The sequence below is a fragment of the Monodelphis domestica genome, chromosome 6 (genome assembly GCF_027887165.1).
Source record: "Monodelphis domestica isolate mMonDom1 chromosome 6, mMonDom1.pri, whole genome shotgun sequence".
Lineage (NCBI taxonomy): Eukaryota > Metazoa > Chordata > Mammalia > Didelphimorphia > Didelphidae > Monodelphis > Monodelphis domestica.
The window spans coordinates 27,887,192-27,914,666 of record NC_077232.1 but is presented as its reverse complement, the minus strand read 5'-3'; the positions used below and the strand labels follow the sequence as shown (position 1 = coordinate 27,914,666).

Here is a 27,475-nt window from a genome sequence, read left to right as displayed (position 1 = left end):
CGCCTGGACAAATAAGCCAATTCTCAAGCACAGATAGATTTTTCAACCAATTAGAAGCTGTATGGCAGGAGTCGATGTCCTGATTGGTTAATAGTCTTGTAGTCTTCCTTAGGTCTGGCAAAGGGCGCGCCTGAAGCGGCTTCAGACTCAAAGACGAAACGCGCCGACGACCATCTTGATCCCTGGCGTAAATTGGTGGTTGAGCCTCTCCCCTCCCCTCCAGTGGTGCGCAGGCGCTATCTGCAGTCGTCCTTAACCTCGATCCTACCCCGATTCATTGGCCTCTTCCGGTTCCTTGACTTTTCTTGGAAGGGGCTGGGCCTCTGGAGAAAGGGGGTGGGGCCGGAGGCGGAAGTTAGTTCGAAAGCGGCGCGCGTGAGCAGGGAGGGTCGAGGACAACCCCCCGGGACCCGGGCCCAGCTGGCCAGTCCGCGCTGGCTGGGGCTCTGCTCCCCTGCACGCTCGTCCTCCGGGCCCAGGCAGGATGGCTCCTAAGCGACTGGCGGGCCGCGGCAAGAGGAGCTTCCTGCCTCCGGAGCCGCCCCCGGCCAAGAGGCGGTGTGTGTGGACTCCTGGCCGCGGATGCCGGCCGCCAGCCCGGGGTACCGCAGGCCTTTTCTCCCCGTGCCCCTCACTCAATGTTGGAGAATGAGAAATGGCAGGGCGGGCCTGGACGGAACTTCCAGGGATTCCCGCGGGACACCGAAAGCGAGGCATCTGCTCCCCGCCTTAAGGGAGCTTCCATTCCCCTGTGGGGGGGAGGGGCACATCTCCTGGACACCGGAGTAGGGAGGAGGAAAGCAGCGAGAGCCGAGTAGATGCCGATCCACCCATTTAACAGATGACAGAACTGAGACCTATCGATGTCTAGTGGCTTTGTTTAGTCGGGGCTTTGTTAGGTCTTGGGGCTTCAGGAGCTCCCCCCAAAAGTCAGAGAGGTCAAAACAATTTTCCTCCTACTAAGAGGTTTAAATTCTAGTATAAATAATTAATGTAAAAACTGAAGAGGAGAGGTTCTCAATTTTAAAAAATTTAGAGGAGGGACAGCTAGAGAGCTCAATGGATTTGAGAGCCAGGCTTGGAGACTGAGGAGGTGCCAGGTTCAACTATGACCCTGGTCAAGTCACTTACCTCCATTTCCTAGCCTTTGTTGTTCTGCCTTGGAATCCAAAAGAATGTCAAGTGGAATCTAGAAGTCCCCAAATTTGTAGCTTAGAAAGATTTAGTGATTCACATCTTATTCAGCGAGTGAGGTGAAAGCCTCAGGTTTTAGCTTGTTCCTGGGAGAATCCACCCCAGGGGAATCTCAGACTTAAAGACTCACTTCAGATGGGGACTAATTCCAAACCGATATTCTTCTAGTCTCCAGAAGCCTCTCCCAGTATTATCACACCTTCCTTCAGAGAGGATCCTTCAGCTTTCAAGACTGACCCATTGCCTGTAGGGCTAGAGTCACTCGACTTCTGCTTGGGTTTAGTTCCCATCTGAAGTGGATTGTAAATTGTGGATTATCCCAGGAACAGGCTCAAACCTGAGGCTTTCACCTCCTATGCTGAATAAGTTGGGAATCACTAAATCTTTCTAAGATACAAGTTTGGGGACTTCTAGATTCCACGTTGACAAGAGTATTGATTCTAAGGTGGAAGGTAAGGGTTTAAAAAAGAAAAAGAAAGGCTCTTATTGTCAAGATGAAGAATTTGTATTATGTCTTGGAAGTAGTAGGGAAGTACTGAAGATTGCAGTGGAAAGGAGTGATGTCAGACCTGTGCTTTAGGAACGTTATTTTAGTTAAGTGTGTAGAACAAAATGGGTAAGAGAAAGTGCTTGGTTGCAGGGAATCTTAATTAGGAAGCTAATAAAATAATAGCCATGTAAATGGAAGGAGTTTCCAGAGAGTTGATAAAGGCCTGAACTAGGGTTGTGGTTGTGTCAGTGAAATTAATAATGGCAAGATTGGACAATGGACTAGATAGGAGGGATAGGTCTAGGCAAGCAGTCAAGGATAACAATGAATTTTCCAGCCTGGGTTACTTAGAGAATGACAGTATCCCTCAACAGTTCTGGAGTAGTTCGGAAAAAGGGAGAGCTTGAGGAAAAAAAATAAGTTTTGTTTTTAATATAATGAATTTGGGATGCTTGAGGGACAAAAGATAAAAGATAGATTTCCAAAAGGCAATTAGTGAGACAGAACCATAAAGTTCAGGAGAGAGATTAGGGCTGGATATATGGCTCTCTACAATTTTTGGTTCTGAGGAGAGTAACACAGTGAAAGCAGTGATTGAGGAAGGATTTCTGTGTGCAGATTCACTAGTTTAAGAAGGGGATCTCCAAAGAATTGGTAGATAGAGCAGGGCCTTAAGAATTGCAACATAAGTAGAATCAACTGAACTTTGCCACTGGTTTTGTAGTTTGAAGGACTATGAGGAGTCTAGTCTGGGGGTGGGGAGGGGCAGCTAGGTGGTGGATTGAGAGCCAGGCCTGGAGTTGAGATGACCTGGGTTCAAATGTGGCCTCTGATACTTTCTGGAGTTGAGATGACCTGGGTTCAAATGTGACCTCTGATACTTTGTACCTGTATACATACCCCTGAGCAAGTAATTTAACCTCAATTGCTTAAGGATTACTGCTTTTCTGCCTTGGAACTGATACTTGGTATAGATTCTATGACAGAAGCTAAGGGTTTTAAGAGAAAACATTCTATATTATGTAAATGGAAAGTAATCTTAGTGAGAAGGCATTAGAAAGTGGGGAGCCTGGAAAAGCCTCTCACCTTTCAGAAGATAAGGTTTGAGCTGAGTATTGGAAGAATCCAGGAGGCTAAGATGAGGAAGAAAATTCTAAGCATGATAACAGAAGTTAGGAGGTAGAACGAAGAAAGCATAAGAAAACTGGACCAAGAAGCAAGGATGAGGTTGTCAAGGGCTTTAAAAGACAAAAAGGAGTTTCCATTTGATCCTGGATATAAAAGGGAGCATTTGAATAGGGATGTGATAGGATCACATCTGTACTTTGGGAAGATTCTTTTGGTATCTGAAAGGAGGACAGATTGGAATGGGGATAGACTTGAGCAGGGGAGACTTACCAGCAGACTACTGAAATTGTGTAGGTGTGAGGGGTAGACCTGTGGGGATGTAAATGGAGAGGAGACATATATAAGATATCTTGATAGTAGAAAAGAAGACGACAAAAGATTGGGTATATGAGATGAATTGGAATTAGGAGTCAAGAATGACAACAGGATTATGAGTCTAAGTGACTGGGAGGAGGTGGTTCTCCAGACTGAGAAGACAGGAGAATTTGGGAGAAAAGAATTAGTTCTGTTTTGGATGTGTTGAGTTTGAGATACCTATATGCCCCCTATTTTGAGATGTCCAATAATTGATTGGTGTTATAAGACTGGAAATTGAGAAAGATGTTATGATTAGATTAAATAGACCTGTATAGAGATAATAATTGGACCTATGGGAATTGATGTGATTACCAAGTGGGATGACTTAGAGGAAAAAGAGGGCCTAGAATAAGCCTTAAGGGATATCCATCATTCATGGTTATTATTAGGGAGGGAAAAGACATTCAGTTTTGTACAATCTGAGGTTACAATACAAATGTAGAAGACATGTATTTCAAGTTCTGTTGTGAATTCCCTCATAATTCTAGGAAATATCCCCAATTCTCTTTCTAGCATCTGATGAAAAGATGGCCCTTCTTGCTAAGGCCAAACCTTCTGCTTGTGCTTTTGATCCCATCATTTCCCAATTATTCCCCTCTCCCATCTTTAGTCTCTTCCTATTCGCTGCTTGATGGACTTGCTTTTGTCCTACAAAGGCTACAAACATGCCTAATTGTGTCTTTTCCTCTCTGCCCCCTCCCCCGTTTTACTTTCACTTGACCTTGATATCCCTCAAGTTGTGGTCTCATCTCATTATTTTTCCTGATAAAATAGTAGGTCTGTGGGAAGAAGAGGGTGAAGGTTTGTAACATCCCATATGGGGAATGCTACAGACACTCAGAGCAGATAGCTATGTAGCACCAATGCCCAGCTATGATTAGGTAGCAAGCTTGTAGCAGACTCAGCCCATGTTATTGTGTAACTTCCAGGGGTGCCCAGCATATGAGTAGGAGTAAAGAAGGCAAATGGTGGGAATAAACTGAGATGGAATTTTGGAGCAACAGTAGGACAAAGGGGCAAAGGATTTGAAATTAGATGAGAAGACTGAAGCCAGCCAAGTGAGCCATAGTTGGGTGAAATGATTAGAGGTCACAGTAAGAAGGAATCAATAAGTTTAGTTGAGAGGTGGAGATGAGAAGATGAGAAATCGTGATCTGGGATGAATTTTGAGATTGTGTTATGAAGGTAGTTGAGGCAATGATCTGAGTGTTTCTAGAGGTGGCTGAGGCACAATGAGGTAAATGCCATGGGAGGTGAGGTTGATAACTTAAGACACCAGGGGACCTGAGGAAACAACATTTGTATTAAAGTCCTAGTTATGAGGGCAAGCTTTGGGGAGAAGAGGAAGACTGTGACCCAATTCCTGATATCCTCAAGAAAATAGAACCCCTAGAGTCTGGGGGGGGGGCGTAACTGGTAAGAGTAGCAGATATTGCCAAGTGTTAGTGGGGGAGGAAGAGTGTGGAAGAGGCAGTGAGGAACTAGGAATATGTCTTCTCTTCCTGTGTCCAGAGTTTTGAGAACTGGAGGAAATAGAAAGGGTGCCGAGTTTTGTGGAGGCAGCTGGGTTTTCACAAGTACAAGAAGGTAGATACAAAGGGAAAGAAAGACATCTAAAAGGAAGGGCAACTAAAGAGTTTGGTCAGTGGGAGTGAGAGAACCAATAGTAATAGCAGAAGGGAAATAACCAAATAGATGTGGCCTGTCAGAAACAAGACCACTTAGAATATTAGAGCTAGAAGGTAGCTTAGAGGTTATTTGGGCTTACTTCCCCTAGGTGGAAACCAAGGCCTAAGAAGGGCTTGAGGATCAGCCAGGATTCAAACCCTGAGCTCTCATTCCAACTCTGGAGCCCCTGCTATAGTCCCAGGAAGGGGAGCAATCTTTATTAGGAGCTCTTTGATAGAATGGAATTTTGCTGTAATTTCCTCTGTTCCTTAGGACTTCAAGGAAGGATGTGACAGCTTTTTCTGTACTGCCTAAATATCCAGACTGTTCTCTTATTGTTTTCATATGGCTTACTAGGATCCACACCTCACACAACTGTAGCAGATCAGTATTCTAGATCAATATTCAGTCTAACATATAAAACATTTATTCTATATGACACTTCCTGCATTTGGGTTTGAGGTTCACGTACGTGTTTGAATCCATCCCAATTGCAAATTGCATAGACTTGGCTCATTGGAGTAATACCCAGACCAATAGCTACCTAAATTTAGATGGAGGTGATTTGTGGCCATGATCAATTCCCCAAATTTGCTTCATTTCTTAGAATGGAAAACATAAAGACTGGGGCAGCTAGGTCAATCAGTGGTTAGAGAGCCAGACCTTGAGTTGAGAGGACCTGGGTTCAAATTTGGTTTTTCACTGTGTGACCCTGGGCAAGTCACTTTACCTTAACTGCCTAGCCCTTACTGCTCTTCTGCTGTGGAACTGATACTCAGGATTGATTCTAAGATAGAAAGTAAGGGTTTTTAAAAAAGAAAACACTAGGACTAATAGTCATTCACCTCAAAAGTCTTTGCTTACAAATAATCACTTCTGCTTGGCCCTATTTTAGCTTTTATGTTGTGCATTGTCATTGTCCTCTAAGCCCAACATCCTCTCAGGGAGTTTCTCTAGAATAATCTTAGAAGCTCCAGAAGGCAATTTCTGTTCCTTAACTTTTCACATCTCAGATCCTAGGGTATCCATAATTAGATCATATTTCTGTTTTAATTCAGAATAGGCGGGGTAACTCTTTAACTATCCATTTCCCATTGTACAAGACCAAGGTTAAGAGGGATGTAGAAAAACCCTGGCAGGTGGTGGGCAGGATGGGCAGAGGGGATATTGGCCTGCTGTTACAATTAGGGTCATATCTCTCCGGCTTCCTCCTTTCCCTCCTCTTTTGCTGCTTTCAAGAACAAAGCCAGGTTTCTTTTTCCTGTTTGTGGGGAGATTATAGGTTGGGGTGGAAGGGGAAACATTCATCTCTTCTGCTTGACAGGCTTGGGCCAAAGGGATGGTGCTTCAGGCTGGAATCAGACTGGGTTGACTGGTCAGAGGGAATACCCTCATAGCATCATCTGGGCTCTATGCCAACGTAAGCTGGGCAGAGCTCCTCGGGCATCGTTCCAGCAGGTGAGGTCTTCTCTATTGAAAACAAACACTAAAGTGAATGGAGCTGGGGCCCTTCAGCCCTCGACTATTACTGTGGTGACAAGTTTGCTTCTAACCTCAGGGGACAGACTGGTCGAGGTGGTTGATTATTCTGACTTTGGATGATTAGAGATACTCTGATCCAAGTAATGTGCCTGTTAGTCAAAGAGGGTAGGACTTTGCCCCGCCAGTAATGGACTGTGCCTTGTACTTTCCAGGAGGGGTTTATTGATGACTTGGTTGATAGGATCTTCCCAGTCATGATCCAGGGAATTCATTATTTTGAGGCAGAGGAGACTGACCCTGTGGAGCTCAGCAGCTGGGTAGCAGCCACAAGAGAAGCAATCTTAAACAAGTGGAGTGTGTTTGGGACCACCTGGGTATAGATGGGAATGTCTGAGCCCTGCTTCTATTCTCTGCCACCAGTGTCTTCAGCAGACCTTTTTGCACTCTCTGGACTCTTACCGACTTTTCCGAACAGCTAGTCCCTTTGATCGGAGAACAACGTGCCTGGAGTGGCATCCAGCTCACCCCAGCACTCTGGCTGTGGGTTCCAAGGGTGGAGACATCATCCTGTGGGACTACGAAGTGCTGAACAAAACCTATTTCATTAAAGGGGTAAGTTCCTGTGGTTTTCTGCTCAGGTGGATATGTTGAAAAGCTCACCCCTCAATATGTCCCTGGATTCTTGGGTTTAGAGGCTGTTAAGAGCACACACCCCTGCTCACTGTCTGTTGTTTCTGGTATACTAAAACTGGAGAAAGGAAGCCACCTTCAGGGAAAGTGACTTTTCTTTTGAACCCCTAAAAGAGTGACTTAAAGAAAACTAAACTTGACAATATCTATATAGTATTATATTTTTCTTTACTTTGTTAAATATTTCCCAATTAACATTTTCATCTAGTTCTTGCTGTATTTATATTCTGGCATTCTGGGGGGCACTCAGGCTTGAGTTGGATACCTCTGCCATAACTTTGCCTGTGTCTGAGTGGTAGACAGTAATAATCCTAGTCCAGTGCTGGGGTGGAATCTAGCCTACTCCTCCTCTTCTGGGCTACAGTGGATTTAGCCCCAGCAATTCAACTTCTGGGTGGAGGCTGGAGCCTACGGCAATTCACAATGAAATCACTACTAAAGTATGGAGTTTCAGAAAAGGACAAGCTAGAGATAAACAACCAGCATGCTACTCCAGAACCCCAGCTAAAATTCCAGTACTTAATAAAAAAAAAAGCAAGAAAACCCCCAATGTTCTTTCCAGAGAAAACTAGGAATTAGTGTGAAAATATTCCTGAGGGGGGCAGTGAGGTAGTTCAGTGGATTGAGAGCCAGGCCTAGAGAGGTGAGGCCCTGGGATCACATGTGGCCTCTGGCACTTCTTAGGTGTCTGACCCAAGTCACTTAATCTGGCCTAGCCCTTACCTCTCTTCTGCCTTGCAACCAATATGCAGTATTGATTCTAAAGATGAAAGGTAAGTATTTGCAAAAAAAAAAAAAAGACTAAAAACCCCTTATTCCTGCTGGCAAACTCCCACACAATGGACTCTTTCTAATGTAGCCTACTTGACTGGCTTGTGGCAAGGGAAAATATCTGATCTAGGATCTGGCCTATCTCCAAGGAGGATTTCCACCTTAGTGGAAAGAAGAAGGTGGGCCCTTGGCTGTCCTAAGGGGTTTAATCAGGGTGAGGTCAGGCAGGATGCAGCCAGCCTCACTGGCTTCTTCAGCTCTCCAAGAGGAGTATTGGCCTCGGACTGCATCATCTACTCACATCAAATATCTGAAGGCTTATTCTGAACCCCTAAAAACACTCTCACCCTTCCTCCTCTTTGAAGGGTTCAGATAAAAGCCACTTTTCCTGATCACTCAGGGTGGAAAACGAGCTTGCTTGGCAATTTGGCAGCTCTGCCTCACTAAATGCTTGGTATACAGTCTCTGAGTAAACTTATTTATGTGAGCAAATAGTAAACAGACATGGGGAAGTTGCCCAAGAAGAAATAAGCTCTTTGGGACTGAGATAAAATCTCAGCTCAGCAGAGAAGAAAATTGTCTCTGATCGCACCTTAGATCTCACCTGGGCACTTTGCTATTTCTAGAGGTACCGTCACAAGGCCTCTAGGAACCTGGGCAGGGCAGCTTCCCCTGGGGAATCTCCCTCAGCATCCCAGGTTTTCATCCTTTCTCTTCCCCTTCTCTCTTGGCCCTGTTCTTTAAACCCCACCTCACTCACTCAATGTCTGGGCCATGAGAGTTGTACCGCCCTTCCAACGCGCACACAGTTTCTGCAGGTCAGCTTTCAGAAAGCTGGCTCCAGCTCCAGGGACATTCATTCTCTTCTGAGCTGTATTCTCCTTTGTCAATTCCCAGAGACAGCAGGGACCCCAGAGGCTAGGGGAGAGCAGCCCTGAAGAATGGGGGCCTCTTTCATTATAAGTTCAAGCACTTGACTCTGTCCTGTGACCTATCCTTCAGGCCTTAGGGGAGGGGACAGGGGCTAATAGAGGGCATAGGATGTACCCCTGTAGGTCATTTCACCATCAAGAATGCTGGGCTCTGAGTCAAGGAGACCTGAATTTCACTTTGGCCTCAGACACTTACTAGTTGTGTCAGCTAACTTTTCCCTGCCTCAGTTTCCTCAACTGTAATATAGATAACAATAGCACTTATCTTACAGGGTTGTTTGCAAGGCTCAAAGGAGATATTTGCAAAGTGCTTAGCCCAGGGCCTGGCACATAGTAGGTGTTTCAAGTAAGTGCTTTGTTCCTTTTCCTCTCCCCTCCTAAGTAGATTCTCACTTCACTATGGTGGAACTGTAGGAGTTGACTGCGTCAACCTAGGTCAATGGCTAGGAGAGGCAGCCAGCCTAAGGATGCCTTTTATTTATTTTAGACTCATTTCTAAACATTGTCACACCTATTTGATCCTTTGGTTGGCTCAACCATCCTACCTAGCTGGACAGGTGAGGAAAGTGACTCAAAAGTTGCTTGTCTCTAGCCTGAGGCTGCATGACTAGGGATTCATGGGACTGATACTAGCCCTGACCTTACACTCCTCCCTAGCTGCATGAGAGATCTTAAACTTGCAGCCAGCCACCAATACTCCCAAGTATTATCCTGAACCAGATTAAAATATAACTGGGAAATGTATAACAATTAAAAAAACAAAAAACACACATAATGTTAATTTGTGGTTTTCAGTGCTGCTGGCAGGGATCTCCTTTTATTTGGGTTTGTTACCACTGCTCTAAGCTATGCCCTAGTCTCTTTCCTCTCTTGCCTCCACATCCCCTTTGGACAAGAGATCCTCTTCTCTCTAGTAACCTAGGAGGGCAAATTCCTGGAGAACTGGCCCAGATCAGTCCTAGGAGCAATAGGGCTAATCTAGTGTGTGAGGAGGATTCCAGGTAAGTCAGCAGCAGGGGAAGTTGATTTTGCAGCTTAGAAAAGGTTGGCAGACAAGTTCAATGCAAATTTTGAGGGACACTGTTTCTCACTCATATCCATCCTTCCAGTTCAGTCATGGCCTAGAAGTCTAAATGAACTTTTTTGGCTTGTGAACTTTTGGTCTATGCATGTGCTGGCTAGATCCCAGGGACTGATTAGCTTTTCTGTAGGCACTGGAAGGAGCAGTGGTTCCTCCTGCTCACCCACCTTTTTCTTCTTTTAGATAGGAGCAGGAGGGAGCATCACTGGGATGAAGTTTAACCCTCTCAATACCAACCAGCTGTTCATTTCTTCAGTGGAGGGGACCACCACCCTGAAGGACTTTCTGGGCAACACAATTCGAGTTTTCACCAGAACAAACACTTGGGAGTAAGCAACCTAGCCATTAGGGAAAAGGGGCTTCCACGATCCCAAGGCAGCACCCAGGTCCCCTTTCTGTTCTGTAGAGAAAGCTATTGCCATTTTACCTACCCTGCCCCCTTTTATTCTTTGCAGAGCAAGTAGACCACAACTAGGTGGCCAGTCTTATTTGGCAGGTTTACTTGTCCTAGAGGAGATGGCTGGACATCCCTCATCCTTATTCCTCTCAGGAAGGTGGGAGCTTTGGCCTCCAGGATGAGGCTTACTGGCCTGCATATCTGACTGGAGAAACAGTGAGCCCCAAGGGCTGACTCCTAACCCCATTGTGGAGTCCTGGTGCTAGGTCCTAGTTTCCTATTCCATTCAGTGGACTGGATCAGCTGGTCTACCTGTTTTCTAGACCAGCTAAGGGAAATGGGATATCTGTGTAGAGCACTTTCAACTCCCTGGGGGCAAGGAGCTAGAAAAGTACAGCAGTCACCATCTCTGGGATTTCCAGCTTTCCATGACTTCTCAGGTTCTGTATGTATGGAGTGTATGTTTAGGGGGGTGCTTCTGGCATTCTTGACTTCCCTATCATAGATAACTGCCCTTCTGGAGGGCAGGCCCGAGACCAGAGACACAACCTGCATGCCAAGTTTCCACGGGCTCTTACAAGGTCTCCTCTTGCTTCAGATACGAATCTGTGGCAGGTTTGGAGCAGTGATGAGTGGAGCCCAGGCCCCCAAGGGTTTGAAGGCTTAGGTGTAACCCTGAGATTGGTCAGGAAGATTGAGCAGAGTGTTTCTGGTAGGTTCCAGCATACCTGCTCTCTGTCCTTCATTCCTTTCTTGCCTCTGGCCAAAGTATTTTTAGCAGCCAAGGGGCAGGTTGGAGCTTCTAGGGCCTCTGTATTCTCATCCCTAGGGGGTTCCTTTCTAGCCAGATCCCTGTGAGCACTCAGTAGTACCCTGGAGTCAGTTTGATGCTCCCCTCTTTGTCTTTTCTTCTGCCACTGGACTGTCAAGGTCGGGGTGGCCTTGAAAACTTGAAGCCATTCATAAAAGGAGGACATGGGATAGAACTGATTTGGCCCCCTATAGGGGTGGGCAGGCGGGTGGAGAGCTGCCTCCAAGACCCACCCTGACTGCAGTAGCAGCAGCAGCAGCAGGTGTTTGGTCCTGGCCAATTTCCCCCGTGATTAGGTGGTGTTCAGCTCTTTGTTCCGTGTTCCGACTTCAGACATGTAGGAAGGGAAGAAACTTGGTCCTATTTCTCCCTCCAGCAATTGGTACACCAGTGTGGATGTGTCTGCCAAAAGCCGTGTGGTGGTCACAGGAGACAGTGTGGGCAATGTGATTTTGCTGAACATGGATGGCAAAGAGGTTTGTTCCCCAAAGTTCAGAGCCCCAGCCCCACTCCCTCATCTATCCATAGTGCCCTCCGCCTGAGCTGAGCTCTTCTCTTCAGGTCTGGAATCTTAGACTTCACAAAAAGAAGGTGACCCATGTAGCTCTGAATCCTCACTGTGACTGGTTGCTGGCCACAGCCTCAGTGGACCAAACGGTGAAAATTTGGGACCTGCGCCAGGTCAGAGGGAAATCTTGCTTCGTTCACTGGATGCCTCATGAGCGTGCTGTCAATGCAGGTGTGAGAGGGGATGAGGTGGGACCCCATTCCCATCCCACAGGGATAGTATCCATTCGTGAAACTCCTTTATCAGGCCCTTCATTTGAATTGCACCAAGACAAAATTGTTTTCTGGGAGCTTTTCAGTGGCTCCAGTCACCTCTTGGGAAGTTTCCAGAGTTCCTCTTCATACCTTGCACACTGGCATCAGGGCTGGCTCTTGGAGAAGGGGTAGGAGAGAAAACCAGTCAGAGGATGCACAGGCCCAGCACTTTGGGGCTCCTTGAAGATACAGGCTTTTCCTATACTTGTCTAGCTTATTTCAGTCCAGACGGGGCCAGACTCTTGACCACAGACCAGCACAGCGAGATCCGGGTGTACTCGGCCTCCCATTGGACAAGTCCTCAGCTTCTCATTCCACACCCTCATCGCCACTTCCAGCACCTCACGCCCATCAAGGTGAGTGTGACCACTTCATCCTTCCAGAGTCCTCTCCTTAGCATCCAGACCTTAACTTTCATGATCTCACACTCTTGTTTTGCCCTGGTAATCACTCTTACCCTCTTTAGTGTGGGCATCTTTTAGGATTATAGAGCTACTATCTTTGTCTCAGAGAACACACTTGAATGGTTTTAGTGCTTATGTACTGAACACACACTTCTCTATTCTCTAGGTTTTACCCCCTTCTTCACAGGACTTCTCAGCAGCCTGGCACCAGCTAAAAGGAAGTTCTTCCCTTAAGCTCCCAGACTCCTCTCTTGGCCTTCTCTTCCCGGGCAGATTTTTTTAATCTCACCGCGATGACAGCTTTGGGTTGCCACCTTGTCTTTTGCCTTTCTTTGATTATAGCACATCAAGGAGCCTCCCTGGAACAATTTTGGATTGTTTTGTTTCCTTCTCTTCAAGCCCATGGGATTCTTGGTTGACTTGGGCCAAATCTAACCTGTCTTGGATGTATCTCAAAGCTCTTTTGCCAGATGGCTCCTTTCTTGATTCCCCAACAACCCTAAGCTGCTGCATCCCGGCTCACATTTGCCTCTCTAGGAAGCAAATCTGTTGATAGTAGCTGACTTCCTCCAGGTGATCTGCTTCCAGCATTATATACACCAGTTCTTTCTCTGCCAGATTTCAACTTATGATTAATGAAGGCTTCTTTTTTAATTATATCTAGGCCCTGCTCTTCCAGCCACCCTTAGGCTTTGTCTTTATATACAGATCTTCATTTATCTATGGATTCTAGATTTGGCACCCTCTTAATTGATCTAAAACATTTCTGTTTACTACAGGTTAATCTCCTCTCCCTTTCCCTAGCAGTTTTGCTAAAACTAGTTTGTATATCAGTGCACAGCAACTCACAGCAGAGGGAAGAGAGTCCCCCAATGTTCCAGGCAGCTAAGGCTTAAAAACTTGCTTTGGCTAATCCACCGTGTCCATGATTCCTCTCTGCTATCCCTCTTATTCACTTCAGGCATGTTGGTTTTATTTCCATCAGTCATTCCATGCCTGCCATGCTTGTTGCGGGGTCCAGGGTTCTGTGCTTTCTGATTGACATCCTTTCCTCCTTTCCCAGGCAACATGGCATCCTTGTTATGACCTCATTGTGGTGGGGCGGTACCCAGACCCCAATTTTGCAGGTTTCACTCCTCATGAGCCTCGGACGGTTGATTTATTTGATGGGAACTCAGGGAAGATGGTGTGTCAGCTTCATGATCCAGACTGCTCTGGCATCATTTCGGTGAGGCCCAGGTCATGTTAGGGGTGGGGATTGGAGACTGCCCAGGGGCCAATATGGTACCCTGCTTTAACCAAGAGGCTCCCAGGGAACCTTTTCTTCCATTGTACTCACTGTTCTCGTCATCTTTACAGCTAAACAAGTTTAATCCCATGGGGGACACTTTGGCCTCTACAATGGGTGAGTACACAAAGGGTACCCCAGCAAAGCAAGAAGAGGCACTGACCTCTCCCACCTATTCAGCCCAGAAATAGTGCCTGACCTTTGCAGAAAAGGATCATTACTAGCCTTCTCATTTTGTCCTTTCACTTCACCCCCTCCCCCCCCCCCCCAAACTGTCAGCCTTACTTGGCCTTAGGAGACCTCAGCCTCTCTGGGCCAGTCCTGAAGTGCCTGGAGAAGCGGGAGAACAGTAAGGTCTTTCTATCCTAGGTTACAACATTCTTATCTGGAGCCCAGAGGAGGCTGTGAGAAGGAAGCAGGAGGGACTGATCAAGGCCATGAGTGAACAAGGACTAGGGAGGGACTGTTTAGCCCACCGGTGCTCCCGTCGAAGCAGGCCTGGCCCAACCTCTAGTAGAAAGCAGCAGAAATGTCTGTGCCTACAAGGGGATGCAAGAAGCAAATGCAAAAGAAAGGATCCAGGGCTCTAAGGGACTGAGTCTCTGCTGCAGTGAGCACAGACCAAGGCCTTCTTCTCTGGAAGGCTGGGACTTAAATGTTGAGAAGTAAGGTTGAGGGATAGCAGTTGCCTCCCCTGGGTTTGCCTGCCAGGCTGGTGATTTCATTTTGGGTTGTTGATGGTCAATAAAGTAGTGTCTATTTGGGAAGCTCTCTGTGGGTCCTCTGGCCACAGCCTGGTGTAACAGACCATTTTCCTCCTCACAAAGACACAGTGAACAAAGTGGAGAGTTCCAACACTTTCATTCCCATGGGGGTCCACCTTCATCCCTTCTGGGCTACAGCCCAGAGCTGTCCAGCTCACGACCTGCGTTTGCCTAGGGCTCAGGTATCTTCTAGGCCCAGTGTGTGTGCCTCTACCCCCCACCCCTCATCCATATATATATATATATATATATTCTTCAAGCCAGCTCAGGATTCAGAGGAATGGAAACAGCAGCAACTAACCCTGAGGCTTTCAACCTCAAGACCTGGGGTTATGACCCCTTTCTTGAGGATAGGAAGATGGGCCTGGCCAAGGTGGGCATGGGGGCAGCTGGGAGACAAGAGCATCCTGTGAGCCACCAGCCATTGTCCAGGCGGTTGCAGAAAGTGCCCAGAACTATTCTGACTGGCCAAAGGACTTCTTCCACATGAATGCTAATTACTTACCCAGCAGGAAACTGCCACTTTGACTTGCTCCCTGGGGAGAAGACAAGCTTTGTCTAGAGTACCTCATGCTGGGTGGAGTGTCCTGGGGTCAGAGCAGTGCTTGTAGGCTTAAGTCTCAGGCACCAAATTGGGCCCTAGTGGCTTCCCTCGCCTGGATGCAGTCAGAGGAAGGTCCAGCCAAAAGCCTCATTCTATAGGATGGGGAGAGGCAAGAGGCAGGGGGCTGAGTGGTTGTCAGGCGTGGTCTTCCCCATCGGCAACATGGCGGTAACCTGGAGGCTGGGCCTGCATTCGGAAGAGGACTGTGAGCAGCAGCAGGATGAGCAGGAAGAGGATGGAGCCACACACGGCCAAGGCCACGATCACCTCTGAGGAGAGAAAGAGAGGAGAGATCAAGGAGGATAATCCCTGTGGCATCTGGACAGTGGAATGGTTCTTGGCTCACCTGTGTCTGCAAGACTGCTCTGGATCTGGCATTCCTGTTCCCAATTCTCAGGCACCACAGGCAGAGTGAGGTGTAAGAAGTCTGGCAGGGGGCAGTGCTGCGAGCAGCCGGGCAGTGCCAAGGGCCATGGTGCCTGGGTACTATCATTCCGGAAATACATCTCCACAGAAAAATTCCTGAGGAGGGTAGCAGGAAAGCCCAATTCAAGGCTGAGCTCTTAAGCTAGGGACCCATCCCTGAGAATCCACTAGGAAGCCAGGCCAACTCACCCATCGTCTTCCTGGTAAAGTTCAAACATGTGGCAGGAAGCATAGGGAGCTTGTTCACCGTTGTAGATGCCCAGAGCCATCTGCAGTGCCACCAGTGTGGTATCATGCTGTAAGAAGAAAATTGCTTCATCCCTGCTGGCCCACACTCATACCCTATTGTGAGGAGGGCTATTCCTTCCGGCCATCCCTGCAAATGGCCTAGGAGTAGAGGATTCAGGAAAATGGGGATTGACTGTGGCTGATGGGATGGGAAAGAACTGGCTCACCGCAGAGTAGACTAACAGCTTCGAGTGCTGGGAGGCTGAGGCTGCCCATGTCAGGTTCTTCCGGATCTGAGCTAGGAGGACCCCTGAAGGGAAAGATGTGGAAATGTTGGGAGGCTGTCACTAGCCGCCCAAAGCACTCACCCTCACCCATACCAACTAGAATGCCTTCATCTGGCTGATGATGGTAAACCCAGCCACCAATTCTACCAGATGACTAGAATGTCAGAGTATTAGGAAACATGGTCCCTGCCTCCATCCAGCTTACCATCTCTGGGCAGAAGCAAAATGGCGAGTCAGTCTGCCCCAGGGCTCTAGCTGGGGCCTAGTGCCACAGCCAGTGATGGGTCCATGAGAAGGCACTTTACATACATTCAGGCAGCCCCCAAGAAGTCTGACTCATGTCTCTTCCAGGCATTAGAACCAAGGCTCATGGCTGCCGAGTCAGAGGGTCCTGCCATGGTTATTTGGGATAAACCAAAGGCTCTCTGAACAGGCTGTGAACCCCTCTGTCTGTGTGTGTCCCTTACTCTTCAGATGTGAACAAAGGGATGGACAAGGAGAGCCCCTGGCCTGGAAAGCCCCTATGGGAGAAGGAACTTGCAGAGGGCCCTGACAAAGCAGGAGTCAGTGTGTCTAAACCACAGCCATGTTGGGAGTGTGGTCACTGAGACAACAGGAACTTTGGGAGGATTCTGAGGAGGGGAGCCAGGTGCTCTTCTTGCCACTTACCCCCTTGAAGTCGGGCTTTCTCAGTTGGTTGGTACATCCCAAAGAGGAACCGGAAGCTGAGATCCTTGAGCTGCCGAAGACGCTGCATGGTCTGGGGTGAGGCCCAAGGCGGCAAGGGCAGGCCGTGGGTTTGCTGTACATCATGTTAGCAGGTTAATGCAGGTGGGCTGAGGGGAGCCCAGAGACCCTGAGATCCCAAATGGGCAAGTGGCTTTGTGTGTGTGAGGGGACAGGAGACAGACCAGGGGCATCACCAGGCTCATGGGCAGACAAGGAGAGGAAGTCTACATACACAAGATCTGATTCAGCAAAATGGAGGCATGTGGGAAGTGTTGAGGGTTAGGAAAACCATTTCCTATTCTGAGGTTCTCCTTTAGCCCTGGGAGAGGAAGTTCTGAAGTTTCATGTGAAGCTGGGCCACTCATCTAAGAGGCCTCAGTACATGGGAGAAGGCCCAGGTACCTCGTCTAAGGACCTGTGTGCAGTGACTGTGGGTCCCTGGAAAAGGAGGGTCAGGCTGGGGTCTGGGGGCTGCAAACCTCACAGAAGAGGGTGTCATAGACGTTCCAGGCTGTCTCCAGGCTTAGATCTGTGACACCCGTCTCGTTAGCCACCATCTCCAGAAATTGCTGTGAAGGGAAACCAGAGGTGGTCCCAGGGACCCTGTGCAGGCTGATGGCATCGTGACCCGCCACCCCGACCTTTGCCCTCAACTCACGGCATTCCTCAGGGTCTCGTTTTGGTATTCTGGGGTCTGGCGCGTCTCGTTCTGCAGCTGCTCAAATCGGGGACAGGGGCCCATCGGGAATTTCAGTAGCTGCAGCCAGAGGAGAGCAAAGCGTGGTCGGGATCAGGGACTGCTGAGGGAGGATGAGGGAGCCTCTGGGCAAAGGGCACCTGGCCTCACCTTGTCCTGGGCTTCGGGAACGGTGTGGACCGGGATGGGCTGCCACGTGATGTTTGGGTTGAAAGACTGCGCCCCCTCCACCGGGAAGAGGCCAGCCAGGTTGGCCTCGGCACTCATGAGAGTGCGGTCAAAGTCTGTGCTTCGAACGAAAACCTGCCAAAGAGCAGCCGCGTGAAGCTCCTTTGGGGACTGGGAATGGCCTTTGGCCCTGGGCCCAGCAGGCCCACCCTCCCTGCAGCTGCAGGCACCCAAAGGGCCCTCAGTGAGCGGCAAGGCGACAGATGAGAGGGCTCATGAGGGCAGAATGCCGTCTTTCGGGGACAGGCCTTGTGAGCAGCTGTGCTCGGGGCACTCGTTCCCCAAGGGTTTGTGGTTTACCTAGTTCTCGGCTCACCGCAGCCCAGGAGGCTGAGGGAATCCCCCTGGGGCACAGGGAGCCCAGAAAGCGCTCAGAGGAACCTCAGGATGAAGAACCTGGGAGCTCCCCTTCCTCTGGTGCGGGATGCCTTGGGGGGCTCCCTCTGCACTGCCCTCCCAAGCCCCCAGTGCGTGTGCCCAGGCTCACCTCTTCCCGGTGGTAGGAGGCATTGAGGAAGCCTTGATAGCGCAGCCGTAACGCCTGGCCCAGCTCCCAGTGCTGGAGCATGCCCTCCTGCGGAGCACACCCAAAGGTGGATGAGGATCAGGAGAGCCTGGGGCACTGCTTATCTCTACTTCTGCCCAAGAGGGATTAATGCTGAGCAGAGCAGATCTTAAGTCACTCAGCCCGGCCCAGGAGAACCGGGAAAGGGTGCCACCCTTCTGGCAGGGAGGCAGAGAGAAGGGCCACGAGGTCCTCAAGGTCCTCCTAGAGGGAGAACTGGGGCTCGAGGCAGGCCAGTGAAGTCTATGGAGCCCATTCCAGAAGGTTTTAAATACAGCAAAGACATGGAACCACCAAAGGAACCCATCACAGAAATAGGAACAAATCCTAAACTCCCGCCGGGTCCCAGAGCACCCCACACACCTTGGTGAGCTGGCCAAAGCCTTGAGGCCATTCCCCTTCCTGATAGGGGTCCTTAGGGTACGCCTTCACCGGGGAGCGATCTCCATGGCGATAGAGCTGAGAAAGGAAACCCAGGCTCACCTATAGGTTTCTGGAGAGCCCACGGGGGAGCCCAACCCCCTTCACCTCAAGTCCGAAGCCCAGCCTCGCTCTAAAACCTGGGGGTCTCCAACACGGAGGGTCAGTGGGGCCTCTTGGGAGAGGGGATGCCAAAAGGTCAGCGTGGAAGGCTGCCTCTGCGATGCCCTAACTCCAAAGTAGGGGCACCTCCAAAACCTCTTCCCGGGCCTCTCCTCTGTCACCCCCATCCCACTACGGAGCCTCCTGTCCCATGCAGAGACCCTTCCCCCAAAGGGAGATCCCTGTCCAGATCGCTGAGACCTCCTCCCCGGACCCAGTGACAAGTACGCGTCTGCTGGTGCCCCCGATTCTCCAGCCCCTCAACAGTCTTCCATACAGGTTCTAACCCCTTCCGCCACCTAGAACCCTCCCCAGGGCTCCTTTCCGAGGCCTCCCCCGCATTCCTACATGTCTCGCTCCCAGAGACCCCTCCCAACGAAGACCTACCCCCGCAGGTCCCGGACCTTGGGCTCCCCTCCATTCCTAGATGCCTCTCTCCCACCCAGAGACCCCCGCCCCCCGCCCCTGCGGAAACCCCTTCTCCGCTTTCCCATCCTCAGCACCAAAGTCACAAATCGGAGACTCCGGGCCTGCGTGGGCGGCACCGGCGGCAGCATCAGCATCAGCACCAGGAGGCCCCGGCCCACGAGCAGCGGCAGCTGAGCCCCCCAGCAGCAGCAGAGGCTGGACGGTCCACCCGCCATCGCCTCCTCCGCCTACTGCGGGACCCGCGGGCTCGGAACCCTCCCCACAGTGCTGCTGCAGCCGTCCGGACGCACCGATCGGCACACCCACAGGAAGCGCCCGCGCCGCCATCTTTCTTAAGGGAAAAGGAAGGCGGAACCGGGAGGAGGGAATTTGATGGGTCGGTCGAAAGCTGGCGGGGGCGGGGCGGAGGAGCGTGGGAAAGGGCACGAGGCCTTGGAAGCCAGACCTCGCTCCCTCACTCCCTCCCTCCCTCCTGGCAGGGGGTGGGGCCCTTGGCACCCACCCAAGAGGGAGGGCAAGAGGCATATAGCTCCCTCTGGAGGCGGGGCGCAGGAGTGTGAGCGTGCTTTGAGGTCCAGGATTCCTGGTTCTAATCCCACCTTTGGTCCATCCTGACCAGGTGAATTGCTTCACTTTTCTGAGCCCATAAAATAAGGGAAAGAGGCAGGACTGGAGATGATCGCTGGAGTTTTTCAGACTTTTAGTTCTTTGATCCTTTTGGACTAATAAGAAACTGTTGAGTCCACAATTTCTGCCCAGTGCTGCTTGAGTGAGGAACTCTGGCCTGTCCTTGGGCAAAAATCTGGAGGCTGGAGAAGTTCATGGCATAGTGAATGTTAGGGCCTGATTTGAAGCCTGGCTTCAAATCCCCCTTCACTTAGCAACTGTAGTTGAAGCATAAGAAGCATAGCTTGTCTGTGCCTCAAACTTTTTTTTTTTTCAAATCCTTACCTTCTGGCTTAGAATTGACATTGATTCCAAGGCAGAAGAACAGTAAAGGGTAGGCAATGGGAGTAAAGTGCTTTGCCCAGGGTCACAGCTAGGAAGTATCTGAGGTCAAATTTGAACCCAGTTCCTCCCTACTCCAGGTCATTCAGATACTTTGCTCCCCTCTCAAGTTCTTAATTTGTAAAATGGGGCTCAATAATTAGTACTTCACTAGGTGGCTGTCAGGATTGAAAGAGACAATATTTGCAAAGTGCTTTGAAAATGTAAAAATTCTCTATTTTTATCTGTCTCCCAAAGAACATAAACCCTTTGAAGGCAGGAAGGCAAGTGCCCTTTCCTTTATGTCTTTGCATCTCCCAGTCTTGCTATATCTACCTCAAGAGGGCACTTAAAATGCTTTTTGAATTTAGTTGGTTTTCCCAGGGTGCCCTCTATCTATCTCAGTACCCACAATAAATACCTGTTGACCAATTTGTAAGCTATCTTGGGGGGACTTTTTCAGGGTTTTGGGAGGAAGGAAGCAGCAATAGCCCAAACTTCTGAAGCTTCCTCCTAGCCCATGCTTGTGGTTGTATGTACTCTGGGAAACTGTCCAGCCTTGCTTGTGACTGCAAGCTGGTGATTTCTCAGGAGCTCTTCATTATAACAGGCAGTTCAGTCTTCCAGTGGCTAGTGACTCCTAGTCACTTAGAGGATTAGTGGATTGAGGTGAGCCTCCGGCCCAACTGACTGTCCCAAGATAACCAACTCATCAAAGTCTTTTTGAAGATGAAAAGAGAAAAAGGAATATAAACAGAAGAAAGAGGCCCAAGGTTTTCAAGAATTATGTACAACAGCCCTTTCTCCCTCAAGGGCAGTGGAATGACCACACTTGGATTCTAATTTCAGAGTTCCTGATTTGTTTCTTAGGTCACAGTAGATGTCTAGGGAAGGACTCCAAATGAGGGATCCGACTCCAGGTTCAGATTTTTCTACTACAAAGAAGGAATTGAGTGTTTAAACCTCGGTTTCAAGTTCTGCCCCTGACGATTTGTAGCTTAAGATCCTGGGCGAGTCACGCTCAGGACCTTTCCTTTCTTGTTCTTTTTTATTTATTGAATACCATTTTCAATAATTGTTTTCTGAACATAGGAATCACATGGTTTGATGGGTACATGATTGGGGATTTTGGCTTTACATGATCCCTTTATTGTAAATTTTAATACTATGAAATAGGTTTTGAACAATGATACATGTATAACCCAGTGGAATTGCTTGTTAGCTCTGGGATGGGGGAGGGAAAGATCATGAATCATGTAAGCATGGAAAAATATTCTAAATTAATTAATAAATTTTAAAAATTGTTTTCTGACATTTTGTGATCCACATTCTCTCTCTCCCTCCCTCCCACTCCTCTCCCTCCTCAAGATAATATGATGCAGATAATATGATAAAGGTTGAATGTGTTATTATACAATATTTCCATATTTATCATGTTGCAAAAGAAGACACATAGTGCTTATACTAGAGAAAGCTTCACAGAGGGAATAAAGGCAAGAATGGTATGTTTTGATCTGCTTTCAGCCTCCAACAGTTGTTTCTATGGAGGTTGATGGCTTTTTTCATCATGAGTCCCTTGGATCCTTGCACTGTGCATTGCTGATAATAATTGTCATTCACAGTTGATCATTGTACATGTTTGCAATTACCCTGTACAATATTCTTCTGGTTCTGCTCACTTCACTTTGCATCACTTTCTGTCTTTCCAGGTTTTTTTGTGATCATTTTGTTCATCATTTCTTTTTTTTGTTTTAAACCCTCACCTTCCACCTTAGAATCAATACTATGTACTGGTTCCAAGGCAGAAGAATGGTAAGGGCTAGGCAATGGGGGTTAAGTGACTTGCCCAGGGTCACTCAGCTAGGAAGTGTCTGAATCTAGATTTGAACCCAGGACCTTCCAGCCTCTAGACTTGGTTCTCAATCCACTGAGCTACTTAGCTGCCCCCTTGTTCATCATTTCTTACTGTACAATGGCATTCCATTACAATAATATGTGACAGCTTGTTCAGCCATTCCCGAACTGATGCCCATCCCTTCAGCTTCTAGTTTGTTGTCAACACAAAAAGAGCAGCTATAAATATTTGGTACAAAGAGGTCCTTTCCCCTATCTTTGATCTCTTTGGGATACAGACCTAGTGGTGGTATTGATGAGTCAAAGGTTATGCACAATTTTATGGTCCATTGGGCGTGGTTTTCAATTGCTCTCTAGATTGGCTGTACATTGTACAACTCCACCAACAATGTATCATCGTCCCATTTTTTTCACCATTCTTACCAACATTTATTGTTTTCCTTTTTGGTCATGTTAGCCAATATGAAAGATGTCAAGTTGTTTCTTAGAGTTGTTTTAGTTTTCATTCTCTAATCAATAGTGATTTGGATCATTTCCTCATATGACTAGAGATAGTCTTAATTTCTTCATCTGAGAATTTCCTGTTCATGCCCTTTGACCATTAGTCAACTGGCAAATGCTTTGTATTCTTATAAATTTGACTCAGTTCTCTATCTATTTGAGAAAAGTAGCCTTTGTAAGAGATACTAGCTATAAACATTTTTCCCAATTTGTTTTCCTTCTAATATTAGTTGCATTGGTTTTGATTGTACAAAAATGTTTTAATTTAATGCAGTCAAATTTATCTGTTTTATATATCACAAGTCTCTGTGTTTTGTTTGGACAAATTCTTCCCATATTCACAGATTTGACAGGTAAACCATTCCACGCTCTTCTAATTTGTTTGTGTTTTTATCCTTTTTTTGGTTTGTTTTTAAACTCATATGTCCCATCTTAGAATCAATACTAAATATTGGTTCCAAGGTAGAAGAGTGGTAAGAGCTAGGCAATGGAGTTAAATGGCCTGCCCAGGGTCACACAGATAGGAAGTATCTGAGATCAGATTTGAACTCAAGGACCTTTCAGCCTCTAGACTTGGCTCTCAAGGCACTGAGCACCCAGCTGCCTCCTGCCAGGACTTTTTATAAGCCTTAATTGTCTCATTGGCAAACTATAAATTATGAGTGCTTCCCATGCTAGCTCTGAAGTTCAAATTCAATGGTAGGAAATTTCTTTCTGAACTTTAAAGGACTCTAGAAAGTTTACTTATTTGTATTGAAGAGGAAAGTGACCTCCCAAGGTGTAGGGTGTCACCTGTCGATTGATGGTACTGTGCGGCGGGGCCAAGGCTGGCAAGCTGGGACTTGTGGCTCCACCTGTGACTCACATTACCACCCAGGTCCACCCCTTGGAGGAATCACAGTGCCAGAGCTCAGCCTTTCCACTGAAGCCTTACCTAGAAGTGCTGACTTTCCTCCAGCAGCAGTTAGGATCTGTGGAAGTAAGACAGGGCTTGGACTTTATTTTACACATTTAAAACTGTTCTAAGAGGGGCAGCTGGGTGACTCAGTGAGTTCATTGAGAGCCAGGCCTAGAGAAGGGAGGTCCTGGGTTCAAATCTGGCCTCAGACACTTCCTAGCTATGTGACCCTGGGCAAGTCACTTAACCCCCATTGCCTTGTTCCCCTGGCTCACTGCCTTGGAACTAATACTGAGTTGATTCTAAGATGGAAGGTAAGGATTTCAAAAAGCCCCAAACCCCAGTATTCTAAGAAGGAATCCATAGATTTCACTTGGGGAGATTACAAATCTAACAGAAAGTCCTTGCTAGAGTCTTGAGTCAAGAGAAAGATTCCAGTGCCAGAGGGGCAGAGAAGGGAATGAAAAGAGAGAAAACTAGTAGAAGGTAGCCTCACCTTCCCAACCCAAAAGGAAGCTCCTTGAGGTGCGGGGACTGATTCATTTTTGTCTTTGTCCCTCTGGCCCTCAGCAGAGTTCATGGCACATGGATGATGTTTTCAGAGTCTTCTAGGCTTGGCCCCAAAGAAGAACTAGGAGACTGCCCCTTCCCCTCTTCTTAGGGAGGTGGGGGGCCACGGGTGTGGGTAGGTGCATACCCAGAAAGTTCCACCTTGGTGATCGCTAGGCCAGCTCCATGAACCTGCCCTCCTCTCCTCCGAGGTCTTTGTTATGGGCAATGGAGCTCTGGGAGAGGATGTCCACGATATTTTGCATTTCAAAAAGCCTGCTGAATTGAACTGGACTGACTTGGGGCCTTTCAGGAGCATCCCAGAAAGCTCAGGGAAAGGGGGAGAGGGCGGCTGGGTTTAGAGCCCTGGACTCTCTCCCTCTTTCCCCAAGCTCTGGGTTTCTTTTTCTTCCCAAGCAGCTGGGGTGTGATAGGAACAGAGGACAAGGACAAGTAGGAGTGGGAACCTTGGGCTGATGATTCAGGCAGCCGGAGGCTGGGGTATCCCCTACAGACAGGAGTTCTGGTCACAAGGCAGAACCCAAGGCTGTGGGCAGGACCGTGGGAAGGGGGGGTCACAAGGGCTTCTGGTCATGTGAAAACTCCTCTGGGGGCAAATTTTGTAACATCAGCCTGCCCTCTCCGGACCGGCTCTGGGTTGTCTGTTCTCAGCCCCATCCCACCCTCCCTCCTTTCCCAATTTGCCTCCTCCCTTCCTCTTTCTATTTTTCTACTTCTCTTGCCCTTCTTTCTTCCTACACAGGCCACCCCCTCCTCGAGCCTCCCCTGAATCTCCCTGCACCCTCTTTCTGTCCCTCTGCCCCAGTGGCTGGTCCCTGCTGGCCGCTTACGCTTAATTGTGGGACCCATGGGAACCGAATTCACAGCAAAACAGGAAGGAGGCAGTGGGCAGGCAACAGAGGGGTGGAGGCAGGCTGGGGTGAATGGCCAGGAGTAACCTCCTGCTTCTCTCTCCCACAGCTGTGCTAGAGCATCCTGCCCTGCTCCTCCTGGACCACCCACCCTCCAGCCTCACCCACAGCCCATGGGCCTGGGTTCAAATTCTGATTTCCCATGTGTGAGCCAGCCTTGGGGAGTCATCTCTCTTCTGGGCTTTATCCTCATCATCTGTGAAAAGATGGAGTTGGTACCCCGCCCCCCCCATCATCTCTGTTAGAATGTAATCTCCTGTTTCACTTTGTTGCACTTCCAGTGCCTGGTACAGAGAAGGCCCTCAATAAACATGTGTTGCTTGATTGGGAGGTCTGTGGAAAGGCAAGAAGCTGATGGATATAATTTTCAGAAAGCTAAAGGTAAAAAGCAATTTGATGCAGTGGGGAAACCGAGGCAGGAAGAGCTGAGTTTGGCCCATTTCCTCCCTCCTCCCCTATACCCTGGGCCAATCGCCGAGCCTCTTGGTGAATTGTGGGCATCTGGCCAGTCTACGTTAGGAGGAGCCTTCTCTCTCCAGGAGCACCCCAAGTCTGGACCCAAACCCAGTGCAAGGCCTCCCACAAGTGTAAAGCGCTTCTGCTTGTTCCCCTGCAGGGGAGAGCCACATGGCTAGGGTGGCTGCAGCCAGGGGAACTTTTGGCCTCCAAAGGGCTGAGCATCTTAGGAGGAAGGAGGTGGAAAGAGTGCGTCTGCCAACAAGCATGGAGCGATTCGAGTCTGCCTTGCGCCAGGCACTGTGCTGAGCGCTGGGCATGCAAAGACAAAAGGGAAGCCAGTGCCTGTCCTCCAGGAGATTCCATTCAGACGGAGTCATAGGATGGCCCCCTTCCATTTTACAGATGAGGAAACCGAGGCCAAGGGAGAGGAAGTGGCTGGCACAGCTCCTTTGGGGAACCAGGATGCTCCGTGTGCAATCCCAATGTCATGGCCAGTTGACTTAGTCCATATTCATCTATTCAACACACATTTTGTTGAGCATCTCTGAATGTGTCAGGCCACTCACTGCCTTGAGTGCAGAGATGTACCACTGTTTAAGACTCAGTGTTTGCTGTCGGGGAGCAGAGGGACTTTACCTGGGAGTTCCTTGGCAGGAAGTACCCATAGATCACCTTAAGGCCAAAGTCTACTGGGAGCTGGAGAGGAGTTCCTTTACGCTAATTTTTTTAACCCTTATTTTCTGTCTTTGTAACAACTCTGACAAAAGGGTAAGGGGCTAAGCAATAGGGTTAAGTGACTTGCCCAGGGTCACACCATCAGGAAGTGTCTGAGGCCAGACACTGGAACCCAGGACCTCCCGATGCCAAGCCAAGTGCTCCATCCCCCAAGTCACCTAACTGCCCCCTGGAGTCCCCTCAGCAGGACAACTCCATTCAATGATTTACAGGCACTTCCGAGAGTGGGAGTTCCTTTCTTTGGGCAGACCCAACAAGTAGGAAATTGCTGTGTGGAAGTTAGGTGACTTGTTCAGGGTCACACAACTAGTGACAGAGTTTACACGAAAACCCAGGGCTGAGGAGTCCAAGCCTAGCCTCCTATCTGTAATGCCACTGGCAGTGGGGCTCAGAGATGGGAATGTAATCAATGGGGAGTTTGCTGAAATTCTACTGTTACATTCTAAGCCCATAAGTAAATCCATGTAAGAATGGGGGAATTGAGAAAGGCTTTTTGGGGGAAATGCTCCTTAAACCTTAGAGGAAGCTCAGGATTTTTAGAGGAGGACATGGGACAAAGACCAAGAGGTGGGAGATGGAAGGCCAAGTCAGGGGAACTGCCAGCAGGTTGTTTTGGCCCTAACATACAGGGGGAGAAGGGAAGAAATATTGAATGTTTGGCAAGGTAGGCTGAAGAGAGGCACCATGGGACCGATGGAGAGACAGAGACGAGATGGCCTTGGAGTCAGGGGACCCTTGTTCTAGTTCTGCCTCTGCTGTTCAGGCTGTGTGACCCTGGGCAAATCCCTTAGCCCCTCTGTGCTCCAGGCAGATCTCTGAGATATAAACTTGTACAGAAGTACCTGATCTGCCCAAGTGGAGTTCTTCTTACACCCAGGAAGGGAGGTCGGTGCCAAGTAGAGGAGGAAGGAAGGTGGGACTGGCTTCGAATGCCAAATAAGACGGATTGGTTTCCTGCCAAGTTTATAAGGCTGTCTTCTCCCACTGGGTCCTCCTTGAGGGCAGGAATTGAATTTCTAGCCTTCTCACTTAGCACAGTGACTGGTTGCTATAAGACTTGCAAAGGGAAACTTAGATGATCTCTTCTAATCCTCGAGATCAGCCCCCAGGAGGGTTATTGTCCCATTTCATGGATGGGAAAGCTGTGTCTGAGAAGTCATCCATACCTCTCCTGCACTGTCAGGATCAAAGATTAGCCCAGCCTTCTAACAATCTGGCCTCGACACTTCCTCGATGTGTGACCCTGGACAAGTCCCTTAACCCCAATGGGTTAAATCTCTTGCCACTCTTCTGTCTTGGAAAGGATAACTAAGACAGAAGGTAAGGGTTTAAGGGGGGTGGGAGGTGGGAAGAATCTCTATCGGTAAAATGAGAGGGATTCTAGAGGTGCCCCACGGCAGGGCAGAGCCCAACCTTGCACATAGTAGGACTATATAAGTGGTGGCTATTAGTATTCTTGTTACCCGGAGAGGCAGGGGTTCTAGGTAGAATTCGAACTCAGGTCTT

General features: G+C 48.6%; 2 protein-coding genes across 5 annotated transcripts; one reads left to right on the top strand and one right to left on the bottom strand.

Annotated features, from left to right (window-relative positions):
- The first annotated feature begins 90 nt into the window (after positions 1-90).
- On the top strand, positions 91-14,282 carry DDB2 (damage specific DNA binding protein 2). 4 transcript variants are annotated; one of them, XM_007497411.3, is made up of 10 exons: positions 92-602; positions 6,162-6,295; positions 6,740-6,931; positions 9,977-10,122; positions 11,378-11,477; positions 11,563-11,740; positions 12,037-12,179; positions 13,340-13,455; positions 13,587-13,632; positions 13,885-13,976. In XM_007497411.3, the coding sequence occupies exons 1-9, from the start codon at positions 485-487 to the stop codon at positions 13,588-13,590; spliced, it is 1,131 nt and encodes a 376-aa protein (XP_007497473.2). In that variant the 5' UTR covers positions 92-484; the 3' UTR covers positions 13,591-13,632; positions 13,885-13,976. The 4 variants fall into 4 exon arrangements, with proteins under 4 accessions (XP_056657803.1, XP_007497473.2, XP_007497472.1 ...); XM_007497409.3 differs by having other exon boundaries at positions 101-602; positions 13,291-13,455; positions 13,885-14,282; XM_056801825.1 differs by lacking the exon at positions 13,885-13,976 and having other exon boundaries at positions 91-602; positions 13,587-13,700.
- Positions 14,283-14,359: 77 nt separating this feature from the next.
- ACP2 (acid phosphatase 2, lysosomal) lies at positions 14,360-19,383 on the bottom strand. Its single transcript, XM_001370064.4, has 11 exons — positions 19,129-19,383; positions 18,407-18,502; positions 17,966-18,052; positions 17,401-17,553; positions 17,212-17,310; positions 17,033-17,122; positions 16,494-16,626; positions 15,765-15,847; positions 15,499-15,605; positions 15,230-15,405; positions 14,360-15,152 (listed from the first exon to the last, which is right to left on the bottom strand). Exons 1-11 carry the CDS (start codon positions 19,267-19,269, stop codon positions 15,019-15,021), a joined length of 1,299 nt encoding a protein of 432 aa, XP_001370101.2. The 5' UTR covers positions 19,270-19,383; the 3' UTR covers positions 14,360-15,018.
- Between the last annotated feature and the right edge of the window lie 8,092 nt (positions 19,384-27,475).

Excerpts from the sequence above, each read along its gene's own strand:
- DDB2 (XM_007497409.3), top strand. The coding sequence starts at position 485 with ATGGCTCCTAAGCGACTGGCGGGCCGCGGCAAGAGGAGCTTCCTGCCT. Across the intron at positions 6,932-9,976 it reads AAACCTATTTCATTAAAGGG|ATAGGAGCAGGAGGGAGCAT; the intron begins GTAAGTTCCTGT and ends TTCTTCTTTTAG. Across the intron at positions 13,633-13,884 it reads CACTTTGGCCTCTACAATGG|GTTACAACATTCTTATCTGG; the intron begins GTGAGTACACAA and ends TTTCTATCCTAG.
- ACP2 (XM_001370064.4), bottom strand. The coding sequence starts at position 19,269 with ATGGCGGGTGGACCGTCCAGCCTCTGCTGCTGCTGGGGGGCTCAGCTG. Across the intron at positions 18,503-19,128 it reads GTCTCCGATTTGTGACTTTG|CTCTATCGCCATGGAGATCG; the intron begins GTGCTGAGGATG and ends TTCCTTTCTCAG. Across the intron at positions 15,848-16,493 it reads GAAAGCCCGACTTCAAGGGG|GGGTCCTCCTAGCTCAGATC; the intron begins GTAAGTGGCAAG and ends CTTTCCCTTCAG.